This window comes from Poecilia latipinna, unplaced genomic scaffold (genome assembly GCF_001443285.1).
Source record: "Poecilia latipinna isolate Pla-1442-1.1 unplaced genomic scaffold, P_latipinna-1.0 Scaffold2460, whole genome shotgun sequence".
In the NCBI taxonomy this organism is placed as follows: Eukaryota; Metazoa; Chordata; class Actinopteri; order Cyprinodontiformes; family Poeciliidae; genus Poecilia; species Poecilia latipinna.
The window spans coordinates 631-16,240 of record NW_015115076.1 but is presented as its reverse complement, the minus strand read 5'-3'; the positions used below and the strand labels follow the sequence as shown (position 1 = coordinate 16,240).

The 15,610-nt window shown below is 41.5% G+C and overlaps 2 protein-coding genes across 2 annotated transcripts; both read left to right on the top strand.

Annotated features, from left to right (window-relative positions):
- The first annotated feature begins 210 nt into the window (after window positions 1-210).
- LOC106937893 (26S proteasome non-ATPase regulatory subunit 4-like) lies at window positions 211-5,291 on the top strand. Its single transcript, XM_015019629.1, has 10 exons — window positions 211-315; window positions 1,911-2,051; window positions 2,133-2,247; window positions 3,057-3,143; window positions 3,463-3,531; window positions 3,620-3,835; window positions 3,927-4,035; window positions 4,156-4,293; window positions 4,736-4,791; window positions 4,881-5,291. The coding sequence occupies exons 1-10, from the start codon at window positions 290-292 to the stop codon at window positions 5,049-5,051; spliced, it is 1,128 nt and encodes a 375-aa protein (XP_014875115.1). The 5' UTR covers window positions 211-289; the 3' UTR covers window positions 5,052-5,291.
- A 1,495-nt stretch (window positions 5,292-6,786) lies between these two features.
- LOC106937892 (zinc finger protein 687-like) lies at window positions 6,787-15,185 on the top strand. Its single transcript, XM_015019628.1, has 11 exons — window positions 6,787-6,902; window positions 7,308-9,174; window positions 9,662-9,923; window positions 10,046-10,206; window positions 11,297-11,481; window positions 11,645-11,821; window positions 11,907-12,069; window positions 12,159-12,380; window positions 12,476-12,588; window positions 13,261-13,363; window positions 13,461-15,185. Exons 2-11 carry the CDS (start codon window positions 7,324-7,326, stop codon window positions 14,070-14,072), a joined length of 3,849 nt encoding a protein of 1,282 aa, XP_014875114.1. The 5' UTR covers window positions 6,787-6,902; window positions 7,308-7,323; the 3' UTR covers window positions 14,073-15,185.
- Window positions 15,186-15,610: the final 425 nt, after the last annotated feature.

Sequence of the window (15,610 nt, the reverse complement as noted above, 5' to 3'; positions counted from 1 at the left end):
TCATAGATGTCTTTGTCTTTAGCTGTTCTGATTTCATAAAAGTTTTTAACAGATTGCAGACAGCAGAGATATGTCGAGTTTTATGCAAGTAACGTTTGTTGTTGCTGTGAAAGTAAAATATAATCAAGCTGTTATTTTATGAATGTTTCATTGATGGTTAATCAGCTTGGGAATAAATGTATTTTATGATATGCTGTCTCTCTCTAGGGATAGAATTTAGTTTAATATGTTAGAGACTTCATTACCCAGGAGCCTTCACGTTGACGTATGAGACGTAGACGGCTTCAAGATGGTGCTTGAAAGTACTATGGTCTGGTAAGAAATTTGAAATATGTTTATAAATTCAAAAATTTGGTTGCTAGCTAAGTTTGGAAGAGGTTATAGCATAAGAAATCGCGTTTATAATTTACGTAAATGTTTGTGTTACGCAGAAATGTCTCGTTTACGCGCTTTGTTTTGGGTTTTATGTCTCCACTGAGTCACTCTTAGCCACAACTAGTAGCTTACCGTTTTTATTTCAAATATAGCCTTTTTACAAGTCCCTTGTTTGGTAAAAATCTTTATGTCTATATTGTTGTCACCTGGTGATTTTATAACCTAACTGAACAGTTCAGGTTGTTTCCGTCGGTGAAGGAAAATGCTTCTTTGAAACGGTTTAGCTTTAGCTAGCTAACAAAACCAAAAAGCCGCTGTCATTGTTCTAAGGACGAGTTTCTACCTTTAACTCTGCCAAACAGACATGTTATTTATATTTTGAACGGAACGTGTATGCCGTATTAAATAAAGACTCATAACTAAATCAAACAGTTAATATTTTTTAGAACATTTGTTGCATAAATACAAAATATCAAGAATAGCACGTTTGAATCTGGTTTCTTTACATCGATTTGCTTGTTCGAGCAACTCGCCCTAAAATATTGAAATCCCCAGTAGGCTTTTGTGATTTTTGCAGAAGATTTATGAGCTAATGATTCCTCAATAGAGACTTATTCCTGTCCATTAAAGAAGAAACTGAAATGGAGTCTCACGGTGACATGGTCAGACTTTTTTTTTTTTTGGCGTACTGCTATGACCCCCTCAGCAGTTCAGTGAGGGTAAGATCTGCTTCACTGCGCCCTGGCTAGTAGTGCCATGAAGTTCAACAATCAGTTGGACCCTTCCCTCAAATACCCCTGGAGTAGATTTTCCCCAGGATGGCAGTCTCCTTCCATCGTTGAATGACATCCTCAGTTCACAGCTTACCGATCATCGAGTTCTCCACCCTCACTGATGTCCTTGAGACATGAATAAATTCCAAATAAACTAAATTTCACATGGAAATGACTAAAATAGCTTCTTTTGTCAAATAGTTGCTGAGGAAGTCATTAGTTTCTTAAGTTAGAACCTGAAGAAGAGCCACTACTCCACTGAACTGAAAGGAGTCAACAGTGCTGGATCAGGTTGGAAAAGTCAGAAACACTTAGAAAAAACAAATAGATCTACTTTAAACAAAATGGAAAGAAAAATCCTAAGCAAAGAGTTTCTGATTTAAAGGCCACGAAGAAAGCAGGAATTATCAGATATATATTAAATTAATTTCAATTATTTCTCATCACATCCAAACCTACATGAAGCATGATCGCTTATGTTTGATTTTAAACAGTATAAACAGTATTTTGCCATCATCAAAACATCAAATGGGAACATCTCTTGAATAAATCATTAGTTGGAAACACTACAGCCAAAAACAGTCTCTTCATTTTTCCCTTCACACTTTACTAAGAGGTGTTAATGACAATTTTTCTTGTTTTTTTGTGTTACTTATCCATGTCTTATTAGTTTGTAGCCATTACTCATCTAATCTGTATCATTTAAACAATTTCTCCAAAAAGGTCCATGGTTTTACCTACCTTTTTTTTCCCCCCACCCAGTGTGGACAACAGTGAGTACATGCGAAATGGAGACTTTCTGCCCACCAGGCTGCAGGCTCAGCAGGATGCAGTTAATATCGTTTGTCACTCCAAGACCCGCAGTAACCCAGAAAATAACGTGGGCCTCATCACCATGGCAAAGTAAGGGGGACTGTGCTTTACTTTGTGCACTGACATTTAAAACGTTACCTAACAAAGCCGCTGTTCTGTCCCCCCGTACAGCAACTGTGAAGTGCTGACCACCCTGACTCCAGACACAGGGAGGATACTGTCCAAGCTGCATGCGGTGCAGCCTCGAGGAAACATTAGTTTCTGCACTGGCATCAGGGTGGCACATGTGAGTCTGGAACTGGTTTATTGAACGGTGTTTCTCTAGGAACCAGTAAGGTATAGCATGTTATTCTAGTGCAATAAAATCAATACACGCAGAATAGTTTAACGTCGATATAAGAAATAAAATGGCTTTTTTACTAAAGAGTTATTTGATTCATTGCTGCATCTCCTCTCCTAATGCACAGCAGGTCTTTTATTTAGGACATTTGTCTTTTTTTCCCTGTTAATTACTGGAGATTCTACAATCAGGTTTTTCCTTCTTGATACAGATACAATTTTTATTGGACTCTCATCAGATTTTCTCAGTAATATCTGTAATGTATACAAACTCATTTGTATAAATATTGATACAATCCAACAATTAAATGCAACAAATATTGACAAAGGAGAAAAATGTGCTGCTGACTTTTTTTTTGTAGAGGTTGTAGTTTTGAATCCAATAGAAAATGAAGGAATTTGTATTTTATACACCAATGCATCTCAATGTTTAACTGATAGCAATCAAACTCAAAGAGCATTAAGGAACCTGCTGTCGACTGAGGTACATGTAGAGAAAAGTGGAATGTTTTTTGTTTTTCTTTTGTAAGTTTGTTGGATTTAATAAGCAAGAAAACATTCTTGTTTTTTCAGTAATTAACTGGGCCATTAAAGGTAAAACTGGTTCAGTGCATCACTCTTTGGGACATTTCAGGATTTCCACAGTAAAAATTTCTTGCGATTGTTTCTTCTATAACATCTTCTTTTTCAAAAACATGAATTAGTCTCTTCATGTGTTTTTTCTGTTTTGTTGATGTGGCTTCTTTCTCTGTGCAGCTGGCGCTGAAGCACAGGCAGGGCAAAAACCACAAGATGCGCATTATTGCATTTGTGGGCAGCCCAGTGGAGGACAATGAAAAAGAAGTGAGTTAAGTCCTGGCATCAACTCTCCATATTCATGTGTTAGTAGATGTTTAAGGCCTCAGATGCACTATTTATGCCAGTGGCTTAAAGAAAGTAGATAAGTTGGTGAAAAGAATTTTATGATAAATAGTGACGCCTAAAGAAGCATGGTGGGCTTTGAATATGTCCTGAATGTGTTTTATCATTGCTAGATTGACTAAGGAACCAAAAAAAACCTGGGAGCTACACAATTGGTGTAGATTTGCTCAGAAGTTCATCGTTGAGCAGCTGTTTAATGAGGCTTAAACATTCACTCAAACTAAAGTGGCTTTTCTTGCAGTTGGTCAAAATGGCAAAGCGTCTGAAGAAAGAGAAAGTCAATGTGGACATCATTAACTTTGGCGAGGAGGTAAATTTAAAGCTTCAGACGCTCTGCTTCATGCTGTTGGGCCCCGTTTGGACCAGTGGCTCTTTCTGAACCATCCTGTCCTCTGCAGGAGATGAACACAGAGAAGCTGACGGCTTTCATCAACACACTTAATGGCAAAGAGGGCGCTGGCTCCCACCTGGTCACAGTACCTCCAGGTCCCAGTCTGGCAGATGCCCTGCTCTCCTCGCCCATCCTGGCAGGGGAAGGAGGCGCTGTGTTGGGTCTCGGTGCCAGTGACTTTGAGTTTGGAGTGGATCCCAGTGCAGACCCAGAGCTGGCTTTAGTAGGAGACAACTTACAAAATCTAGCGAAACTTTTTCTTTTTTTTCTTTAATTGATAATCAGCCGTTTTTAAAGTGTCTTGACTCTTGCAGGCTCTTCGCGTTTCCATGGAGGAACAGAGACAAAGACAGGAGGATGAAGCTCGCAGAGCTGCTGTTGCATCAGCGGCTGAAGCCAACATTTCCTCCCCTGTAGCAGACGGTGAGAAAAGTCACGTAACATCGATCGAATCAAAGATGCCGATTTCGGCTCATTTTCACTGAGCGCAACAGACAAACGCGAGGGTGCAAGCAACGCTGCATATTTTCCTGTCTGCTCCAGAGTCGGAGGACGCCCTGTTGAAGATGTCGGTCTCGCATGCAGACTCGGTTGCACCTGCTCTGCCAGACTTCAGCCGCATGACGGAGGAGGAACAGATCGCCTATGCTCTGCAGATGTCCATGCAGGGAGCTGGAGCAGGTTCAGGAATATCAATTTTTGTTAAAAAAAATAATAATAAAATAAAAAAGTGTCCTTTTGTTTGTTTTTCAGCCTCTCTTCCATTTGTAAAATAACCACAAATTTTTCATAATCATCACGAAGCTTCTGATGCAATTCTTGTTTGATATTTAACAGCTCTTTTTATCGAAATTGGTAGAACTTGTTTATTAGTTTGGAGTCCTGGCTACACATTCAACTCTAAAACAAAAAAAAGGTTAGAAATCTATAAAAGACCTATATTTGCTTGGCATTCATGCCCACGATAAGCAGGTTGACATTTCTGATTCAAACTGTACATTTCTGCTCCATTTACAAAACTATTTTCAGTTAATTTTAGGTCATTCTGACCAAGTCTAAATGTCCATCTGCTAATAGCATTCCCTTTTTGTTTTGCACAATCTTTCTTTTTTCCACCCTGCAGAGTTTGTTGGCGAGGAGATGGACACGGGCGCCGACATAGATTCCAGTGAGGCAAAGGTCAGCAGCGGCTGGTTTAGGTATTGGGTATTTCGTCTGTTCAAAGCTTTTAAAACATGTGGTTAAAAGCTTGTTGTGTCTCTCTGCAGGATGAAGAGGACTATGATGTAATGCAGGATCCGGAGTTCCTGCAGAGTGTTTTAGAGAACCTCCCCGGGGTCGACCCCAACAATGAGGCCATCCGGAACGCCATGGGCTCGCTGGCTTCCCAAACGGGCTCCAAGTCTGACACCAAGAAGGACGAGGAGAAAAAGAAATGAGCATTTTAGAGAGAAGAGATTATGATACTGTGTGATAAATGAGACTTATGAGAGTTGCTCTGCATGTCTTCACTGTAACATTACATTTAAACCCAGCATAATTTTTATTTTTCCCCTCTGTATAGAATGTAAACAGTCTTCGGCTTTTGTTTTTGGGCTGATTTTAACCCCTTTTTCATTTTTGTAACGTATCTCCTCATTAACATACACACATTTCTTCAATAAATCTACAGAACAGTGTTTGAAGACCTCTTGGATACTTTAATGACATATTTGCTAAAGCAAACTTTTTCTGTTAATGATTTTCATCATACATTTACATAGACTTCTTAGTATCAATTCCAGTGAGAGGGGAAAAGAAGAAAAACATTGGATTTGAGTTAAAGGATTTAAAATAACATTCCAGGTAGCTTGAAGGGAGAATTGCATTTATTGTCCCTGGAGAAGCTAATGTTTTAGACATGTTTGGACATCGTCAGAGGAAGGGCGGTGGACGTATTGGACTAAAGATGTCGAACATGGTGAAGAACATCCCACAAAAGGTTAACGTCATCACTGAAAGAGACAAAATTAGGAAGATCCTGGAGAAACTCTGGGAATGATTTAAGATTAATACTTGTACAGATAAGACTGACAGAACATGAAAATTATAAGGACAATATTGACTAACATATTTTCCTTTCTCTTTTCCACCATTGTAATATAATCTTAATTGGAGTCTTTGTGAGTTTTAGCATCTTGATTAACATACACTTCAGATGTGGTAAGAGGGGTAAAAGTTCATCCTGCTGACATTCTTTGCATGCAGAACTTGATATGTGTCTGCTGTACAATGCAACCAGGCTTAAACCTGTAGGTCAATTAAATGATAAAAATAGAGCATTTATTAATGATGTATACAATCCATAATTCTATATCACTTTGATTTGCGTATAGGAAATGATCAACATAAATCTTGGATTAAACACATGGTGTGCGAGTTTCAATTTTTTTTTTTACAATTATAAACAAAAAGAATTGTAGAAATAACTGCAGGTTTGTATATTGATAAAATCCTGTCTGCAAAGAATAGTACTGATATGTGAAACTTATTGCTCCTGTAACATTTCACAAGTGACATGGCAAAAACTTTTGATTTTGCTTTAGAATTGAGCTTTTTCCATTTTTAAAATATGACATGTAGTGGAATGGCTTAGTGATAAAACCTTTTTTTTTTTTTTTTAGTTAAAAACTGTTTTATACGAATATGTGGAAACGACATATTGCAATAGGTACAGAATACTGATAATTACATACTACTAATATTTTATTGCTATTAAATTATTACTGCATACTACTACTAACAACCCAGTACTAGATTATTAATAATCAAATGCTCTATTATTATTGCTATGATTGTTGCTTATTTTGAACACAGTCAAATCAAACTGCACAACGTAAAGTAAGTAGAAATAAAAAAGTGTTCTCATTACTTTCTTCAATATATAACAATAATCTATATGAATCATTTACATATTTGACCCAATTAAAATCAACCATATGGTGTACAGTGCAGTGTGCAACTTTAGGACAACATCGATAAAATATATAATACTTCCTTTGTGTAATATTTTGTATTTGCTGATCTATTTCCATATATAGAAAAAAGTAAACTAAATACTAAAATGATGATGTTTGGTTTAGCGTTCAAAGATGAACGCTAAACAGACTGTTAACAGACAGGTTAACAGTCTGTTTGTGCTCAGACTGTTAACCTGCTGCTGCTGCTGAAAGTCGACTGTCGCAGAGTTTTTGACGGAAAACTGACGGGACCAACAGGAAAAGTCAGGAACCAACTTCGCTAACCGTCAGGTAGCAAAATTATTTATCTGTTTGGTGATGAAGGAAAGCACAGCGCGCATTTGATGTGATTAAACGAGGCCGTAATTACCTGACTGTCTTATTTGTTAAATTAAGGCGTTCTAACAGCTCCGTGGGCGCTAGCGAGGGATGCTAACAGTTAGCGGCTAACGCTGCTAGCTGCTAGCTCCAACTTGTTGCAGATAAAGTTTGAAAGCTCTGTTACTGTCTGACCTTTAACTGTTATTCATTGTCTTTGTTTTACATACATCAAATACATGCATGCACAGAATGCACAGCCTGTTTTGGCAATACAATTGTTTTAATTCACCAGCTGCTCGGTTGTAACTCGGCATTAACTCGCAACTGTTAGCCGAGTTCACGCTGCTACCACTGACTCAGCTGCTACTTCTGCAGGTTTCGGGGCTTGGCGATGGGGGACATGAAGACCCCTGATTTTGATGACTTGCTTGCGGCTTTCGACATCCCTGACATTGACGCACAAGAGGCCATTCAGTCAAACCCAGCCGAGCAGCGGGATGGAGGGGCTACTAGTGCACCTGGGGGAAGCAAGAGTGGGACTTCTTCGTGCTTCCCCAGCTCTGAGCCGCCTGTGGTCAGCGTCATAGTGAAGAACACGGTTCGGTCTGAGTCTCTGGAGGAGGAAGACAGGTCTGCAAGGGATAAAGCTGATAATTCACCGAGCAGTGCCTTAACCTCTCAGGTTCCAGTCAAGTTAGAGGATTTCACTTCAGAGTTGGAGCCCAAATTGCCCGCCAGCGCTGCCATGGAGCCTCAGATTACCAATGGCTTTGAGGAAGCTCAAGCCATCAATCGGGGACAGGCCAGTGCACAACCCTGGTCCGAGCCTCCTCCTTTCAGCCCCCCGCTGAGTGATAATGAGGGCGATGAAGGAGCCGGACCCCCCGCTGATGTTATTAACAGTTTGTCGCCCCTTCTGTACCCAGAGTCTTCAACACCAGCTGGTACCACCCGATCATCTCCTCGCTCCCCCCCTTCGTTAATCCCTTGCTCACCTCAGCAGGAAAAACATGCTAATCCTTTGTCGCCTCCTTTGCAACAAAACGGAAGCATGACTGATGAAACCAAATGTGATGCGGACACAGATGAAGATGAGTCCGATCCGGACTTCGGAAGCCCGCTGGTGATTCAGGAGAGCCCAGAATCGATGATGTTCTCCCCTCCAAAACGCAAACGGCGAGAAAAACTCCTTTCGGATCGTCCTCTGGCGTATGAGGACACATCTCCTGTTTTTCCGCAGCCTCCCAGTCTTTCTGCAAAACCTAAATCCCCAAAAGAGGAAGAGGCACAGCCTTTGAAACCTAGCTCTTCCACCACAGCTCCACAACCCCAGGCCCTCTTTGCCGTCGACACAAACTCAGCGGCACTGAAGGAGGAGAAATACCCAGAGCATGTGATCGATGAGAGGGACTCGCCCGAGAGTCCGCCACCCAGCGAGACCGGGCTCCTGTTCAACAGGAACAGCAGCTCTGATTTTGGTTCGATACCAGGCCCAGATCCAAATCAGGAGAAACTCCTGGAAAAAGATCCGCCTGCTGAAGCAGAGCAGCGAGAGGAGGACAGATCTCAGGAAACTGAAGATCTGGGTGAAAAGATGGCAGCAGATGGAGAAAAATCAAACGAGAATTGCCATGCCGGTAGCGAGCACACAGAGACGCCATCCTCCCCACCCAGACCTCTCAAAGTAAAAATTAAAATGCCAACGGGCAGCATCACAAGAACCGTGACTAATCTGGCTCCTAAACGAATCGCAAAAGCCTCCACGAAAGACGCCGAGAGCTCAAAACCGTCTCCAGAAGGCCAAGCCGCAAAGTCCAAAAAGGAGCTGCAACAGCAGTCGGACTTGACTACAGTGGCAACAGCAGAAAGCGTCATTACAGTGAAGGAGAAAAAGCCCCGAGTGTCTCCTACAGCAGTCAGCATCACTAAGACTGCAACACTGCCGTCCGTCTCTTCCTCCTCCTCCTCCTCCTCCAGGGCCAACCCAGGTGCAATCAACCTCCGCAGCCTCGGTAAGAAAACTCTCAACAGTGGGATCGCCCTGCCGGCACCTCTGGCGCCTCAAACCAGCAGCAGGCCGGCCTCTATAGTCAACAGCACGGGAGCGATCATTTCCAAGAGCCAGACCAACCTGGTGGAAGCCTTCAACAAAATCCTCAATAACAAAAACCTTCTGCCCAGTTATAAACCAGACCTGAGCTCCCCAGTACCAGCAGAGTGGGGCATTTCCCTCCCATCACAGGTGAGCCTGCACCGCTACACCAGCGGCAGAGTTCATTTATAAAGAAATGTTGCTGTTTTTAGTCATTTGTAACACTTTTTTTTTTTTTATCGGGAGATTTAAAGCTACGGGCTTGTATTTCTCAATATTGTTCTTTGAAGTCGACATTGATTTTTAACGCGCAGTAGCTTTTTTCCCTCGAAAATGCAAAAACACCAACTTGTACCGAGTATTTTTGGTCTAGTTTCTAGTGCAAATATCTTAGTACACTTGAAACAAGACAAAACTAACTTAGAAGTAACTTTTCTTCTTGATTTAAACAAGTAATTCTTTAACATTGATGAAAAAGTACTAGTTATAGGCGAAGTAACCAGCCAGTGGAACAATACATCATATTATGCTCATGTAAAATCAACTTAGTAGGAGCATATTGTAAGATTTAATATGGGGAAAAATGTCTTATTCCAGATCAGATGTTCAGTTTTCCCGTCTGCTTGCTTCCCCGCAGGGTTACCGGTGTCTGGAGTGCGGCGACGCCTTCGCCCTGGAGCACAGCTTGGCGCAGCACTACGACAGGCGCTCGCTCCGGATCGAGGTGACGTGCAATCACTGCGCCAAGCGGCTGGCCTTCTTCAACAAGTGCAGCTTGCTTTTGCACGCCCGAGAGCACAAAGAGAAAGGCCTGATCATGCAGTGCTCACATCTGGTCATGAAGCCTGTACCTGTGGAGCAGATGATCAGCCATCCTGAACCTGCAGCTGCAGCAGGGGGTGAGAGGAGGATTATGTCTGCTGTCTCCTTAAAGAGATGACTGGATTGTCTTCATGTCATCAAGTCTGGTTTTGTGATCTTTTATGTCTTTTCTTTTTTTTTTTTTTATTTTTTTTTTTAGGCCAGGTCGCTCTAAAGCCAGCACATCACGCTGCACCATCCAAGAAAGAAACGGATATGTTGGTGTACACAAATAATAAATGCCCTGAGTGTCAGACTCAGTTTGGCAGCAAAGAGGAGGTTTCTGACCATTTCCAAGAGGTCAAACCGGCTAAAAGCACTGTAAGTTTTACTTATGTGGACTTTTATAAACAAGAGTGAAGGTAATAAGATGGTTGAAACCAAAAACAATCACTTCTGTGTTGTTGGCGTTAGACTGGAGTAAGTTGTTGGTCGGAATTGGCGTTGGAGAGTGAGTTAAAAAGGTTATATTGGGAACCCTCGGAGCAAGTGGGACAGTGTTTCTTTTTTATCTGAAGACTGAACAAAATGAGAGCAAAAACACAAAGAGGAATTTTATGAAATCTGTAAAATATATTAAAAAGCTGAAATAAGCAGAAGTAGGCAAAGGATATGACTAGATTTTGAAGTTTTAACGGTGTTTCTAGATGAAAGTACGTGGAAGTAGCTGTGAAAGAGCGCACAATTTGTAGCATAATTTTTTCACAATTTATGGGATGTCTGATTCATTTCAGTGACGCCAAAGATGATCACAAAAAGCTGAATATATTATATATACAGCAGCATATGTCCATACCAAAAGACATAGGGGGAATGTATTAAATGAGCAGAACATGGAAAAAGTTGAATGGTTGAAATGTAAAAAGGAAGCAATATAAGCTGCACCCACTAACTGGAAAAAAAAAGTTGCACATAAATAGGCTGCACGTGTTTATAAGCCACAGGTTTTAATGTTGAAACATGAAATATTTACACAGATTATTATTATTTTTTTTACTATTAATGAAATATGTATGGGCAAAATGCAGTAGCCATTGAATACATCTTGCTCCTGCTCACTACCGTCTCCAGAGAAACCTTTTTCTGTGTCAAAAATTGAACAGTGAGACTTTCTCAGTCTCACTTTCATTTTGCTCGTCAGCTTGCGCTCTCCTCTTCATCACTCAGAAGTTCAGCCTTTAGAAACTCCTTGGTAAAAAGCTGCATTTCAGTTTCATCGCAGTGTTTAAAGCATGTTTGCAGTTTTAGTGTGACAGAAAGTGTAAAAGGGCATTTGGAAGCTTTAAACCGACCCAGCGTTTTAAAATGAGTATGTTGGCCTCAAGTTATAATCTACAGGAATGTGAGCATTTTTATGTCAAATACGTAGTTTTCACCCATTTCTTATTTATGTCCTTCCTGCTCCCTGTAGTCTTGCACAGAGTGCTCTCCTCCCATGCTCCTGCCCAACAGCTGCAGCGCCGCAGCCCATCAGCGAATCCACCAAGGCTCCTCGCCGCACGTCTGCCCAGAGTGCGGCGGCACCGCCAAGCAGCAGCTGCTTCAAAAGCACCTGCAGGAGAGCTGCTTGCACTTTTCCCGCCGCATCGGCTACAGGTGCATTAAAAGCAAGCACTTCTGTGCTTCTAAACCCCCATAAAGTTGTTTTTGTCCCAGTGGAGGTGTAAGGATTCGCTTTCTTTACTGTGGGTGGTGGTGTTGATAAAAAAATCCTCTGCACCAGTCATGTTTCTCAGTCTGTTCCCGTTGCTCGGTGCAGATGTTCCAGTTGCCTGGTGGTGTTTGGGGGGCTGAACTCTGTGAAGTCTCACATCCAGCAGGCTCATTGCGACATGTTCCATAAATGCCCCAGCTGCCCCATGGCCTTCAAATCTGCCCCCAGCATCCAGAACCACATCTCAGCTCAGCATTCAGACCTCACGGACGCAAAGGCCATGTAAACGCTGTTCATTCATGTTCACCTGCTCTCTAAACAAATCGTGTTCGTTTCAGTTTCCTGACTGTTTTCTGACTCCTTACAGGCTGATTTATAAATGCGTCATGTGTGACACAGTTTTCACTCACAAGCCGCTGCTGTACACCCACTTCGACACTCACTTGGCCAATCAGAAGGTGCATGTGTTCAAATGCCCTGAATGCACCAAGCTGTTTTCTCAGAGGAATTCCCTGCTGGATCATTTCAAGGTACATGTCCGTGCGCATTAAGGTAACCTCACAAAACTCTTCCCCAGCCTTTGTCTGATGGTTTATGTTTGGCTCTTTCTCTGCTTCAGACCCACAAGGCTCCCACGTTGAAGGAAGAGCTGCCTTCACCTCCAGCGGCCGTCTCGCATTTAGCTGGAAAACCCGAGAGCTCAGAGGAGGAATGGATGGGGAAGGAGAAAGTGAAGCCCGAAAGGATGAAAGCGCCTACAGTGTGGAAATGTCGCTCGTGCAACACCCAGTTCACAGAGCGGGAGGAATACATTTCTCATATGGGCGAGCAGCACGGCAAGGTCAGGGGACGCATCTCTGAAGGCTTGCACTAGAAATGATTAGGCAAAAATAGAAATGAGCTGATGTATGCTTATTATTTTCTATGATGTCTTAGTTTCTGAAGAAGTTTCCCTGCAACAAATGTGAGAGCTCCTTCACCACCACGTCCAGCATGAGGCGCCACATCAGAGACAAACACAAAGTCATGAACCGCAGCTTCCGCTGCCAGTGAGTTTATTCGGTCCAAATCTCTTGCTTATTTAATATTTAATTTTCCATGCCAGTGGTGGAAAATGACAAGCTAGTGTACAGATCTTAGATTTTTCAGAATCGGCATCATCAGATTAGAAACTCGTCAAAAAATGAATTCATTTCAGCAATTGAAATTAAACATTGAAATGCCTCTAAGTACAATTTTATTTTGATAAGTGGCACATTTTGAGCTCCAATTAGGCCTGGACATTTTTTTTTACTACTGTATTCTCATCATTTCAACACTGATGTGTGGAAAACTGATATAGCTAGGCAGTGTTTGAAAATAAATGATTGTATTCCCGGTGCCGTAGGCTGGGTTTGCTTACTAATGTGATGATTCAGCCTCTCACTGCTGTCGGTCGCCACAGCTGACATGGATTGACTGCTCAAGATGTGCAACTAATATTGTCATCACAAACTTTGCAGATTTAAAATCATCATCATATACAGTTTTTTTTTTATTTTTTTATTTTTACATTCTAGTTCCAACACAGTGAGAGCTACTTTAAAGTTTACAATAATAAAAATGAAGTGCAATGATTGTAAAGTTTACCAAAACGGCAACATTAACTTTTTAAAAAATATATTATACCATAATAAAAGCTTTTTTTTTTCTATAAACACTAAGTTTGTGTTATTTTTTAGATATTGTTCTGAGAGTAAGAAAGCGTTCAGCAGCAGGTCGATGTTGGAGCGGCACATCCAGATGAGACACAGCATGACCAGCCCGGGACAGGACTCGCTCTTGGTGAGCTGCTTTCACTGCTGAACCTCCAACAGGAAGCCGAAGCTGGAGACGAGCCGGATGGAAAACACTTGAATATTTGTGTCTGCTCTGCACGCAGGGGGCCGACGAAGCCGAAAGCTCTTCGGAGCACGACAGCGGCTTGGCGACCCGCAGGAGACGTCGAGTGAAGACGGAGCACGACGCAGAGGCGACGGACAGAGCGAGTTCAGCGAAGAAGGTGCGATCGACCGCTGCGCCGTACGTCCAGCCCGAGTCCGGGTTCAGCTGCGCTCCCTGCGGCTTCACCACGGAGGACAAGCCGAGGTTCCTGGAGCACATCAGCCAGCACAGGCGAGGCGGGACGGAGGGCGGCGGCCTGCAGTGTCTGCAGTGTGGCGCCTGCTTCACATCCCCGTCCTCCCTGTCCCGCCATCGCTTCATCATCCACAAGGTCAAAGATGCTTTCAGCGACAGCCAGCAGAGCCCCGTCGTGTCTCCGTCGCCCTCTGCTGGAAACGCCAAGAACCACGACGACAGGAGCTCCCTGAACGGCTCCGAGCCTGCTTCGCCCTCCGGTCAGCCTCTGGCGGGTCAGGGGAAGGATGACGACGGAGCGCTGGCCTGCAAGGTGTGCGGTAGACACTTTGAAAAAGCGACAGATCTCAACACACACTTCAGAACTCACGGGATGGCTTTTATTATCGCAAGAAACGCAGGGAAGACCACCTAGAATGAGTAACGGAAAGCAAATGGTTCATTTTAAGAAAATCTGTAAGTGCCTTTTTTGAATCTGTCATTCATATCCGGGCCCCTGCATCTATGCACTAATTCAACCAAAGATTGTTCATTTGAAGCTTGTAAAACAGTTTAATGTTTCTGACTGTTCGAGAAAAGCCTTAACCCTCTGATTCTCAGGATCTGCTGCTTACTTTCCGTTTCATCAGGATACTGATCTGATTTTTAACCTCCCGTTTCCCTGCTTTGACTCATTCACATTAATCACGTGCCTGTAGAAAACTGTGACTGTTGTATTAACTCAATCCTGCTGTGATCATGAAAGCAATTTCACTTGACATTTAATATTACTGATGAAATTTTTGTTTCGAGTCATTTTTAAGGTGACTGAGGCGATTCATCAAGAAGCGCGCTCTAAAATCTTGTGCTAAGAATCACCGAAGTGGTTTGAATTGTGTTCAGTTTCTGAAAATCATTTTCCAAAACTTGTTCTGAGTTTAGTAACTTAACTGTAGATGATTTGTTTACATTTTTGTGACGTATTAAAACTGAGTTTCTATACATTTTCCATTGCAAAATTCCAGACTCAAAGGTATAGGTTTTCAGACTTTTTTTTTTTGTCCCATTCTGGACATTTTACATGTTAAATATTTAACTTTTCTGAACTTAGCTTCTTTTTGGTACATCACTTTTTTTTCAGTATTTTATTCACCTCGGTTTCAAAATGTCAGCTCTTGTCTGAATTATTGTACACTAAATTTATTCTTTGAAGCAGTCTGTAATCTTTTGTCTGTAAACATATTTTTTAAAAGCATGTCAGAGCTTAAAAGCAGGTCCAGTTTCAAACCCCAATCTCTAAAGGTCCAGGGGTCAAAACAGCAGTGACTGCATTTAATGATTATTTTGTTTTGAATAATCAACAGGATAAGAATACAAGCTGAAGAAAAAAAAATCACCTTTGAAAAAAATCCTCAATGTTTTAGACATGTAGAGTTAATTTTTTTTTAATATGGGATGAAGAAAATTTCCATTCTCAATTTAGATTTCTCCAGAATTATAAAATTAGCAAATGAAACTATTTTTTTTAGATCAAACTGGAGCCTTTTTATTTTTATTTTCCCTCACAGGCGGTAAAAATCTTCCTTTTCAGCTTTGTTTTCTGTATAAAAATAAAATGTATTGGTGTGACAGGACAAGAAATAATTTATATTTTAAATGTTCATTGAAAAAAAATAAATAAAACAAGCTGTGTGCTCTGGAATGTGACTCGAATCCAATTTACTGTGTGAAACTGTCAAACGGCTTTGAACCCCTTTTTAAATTGAATGTACTTTCTGTAAAATGAACTGATTTATATCTCAATGAGCTGAAAATGGAAGTAAATGATGTATTTGTTACACAACCAGATGTTTCTGTAAATCTTGCTTGAACAGAGTACTGTAAAGAAAAAGTATATTTGATGTTTGTCTACTTTTTATGCTTCTCTTAGCAAATGATGAGCATCGTTTTTCTTTAGTTTGAGGCATGTGTAAA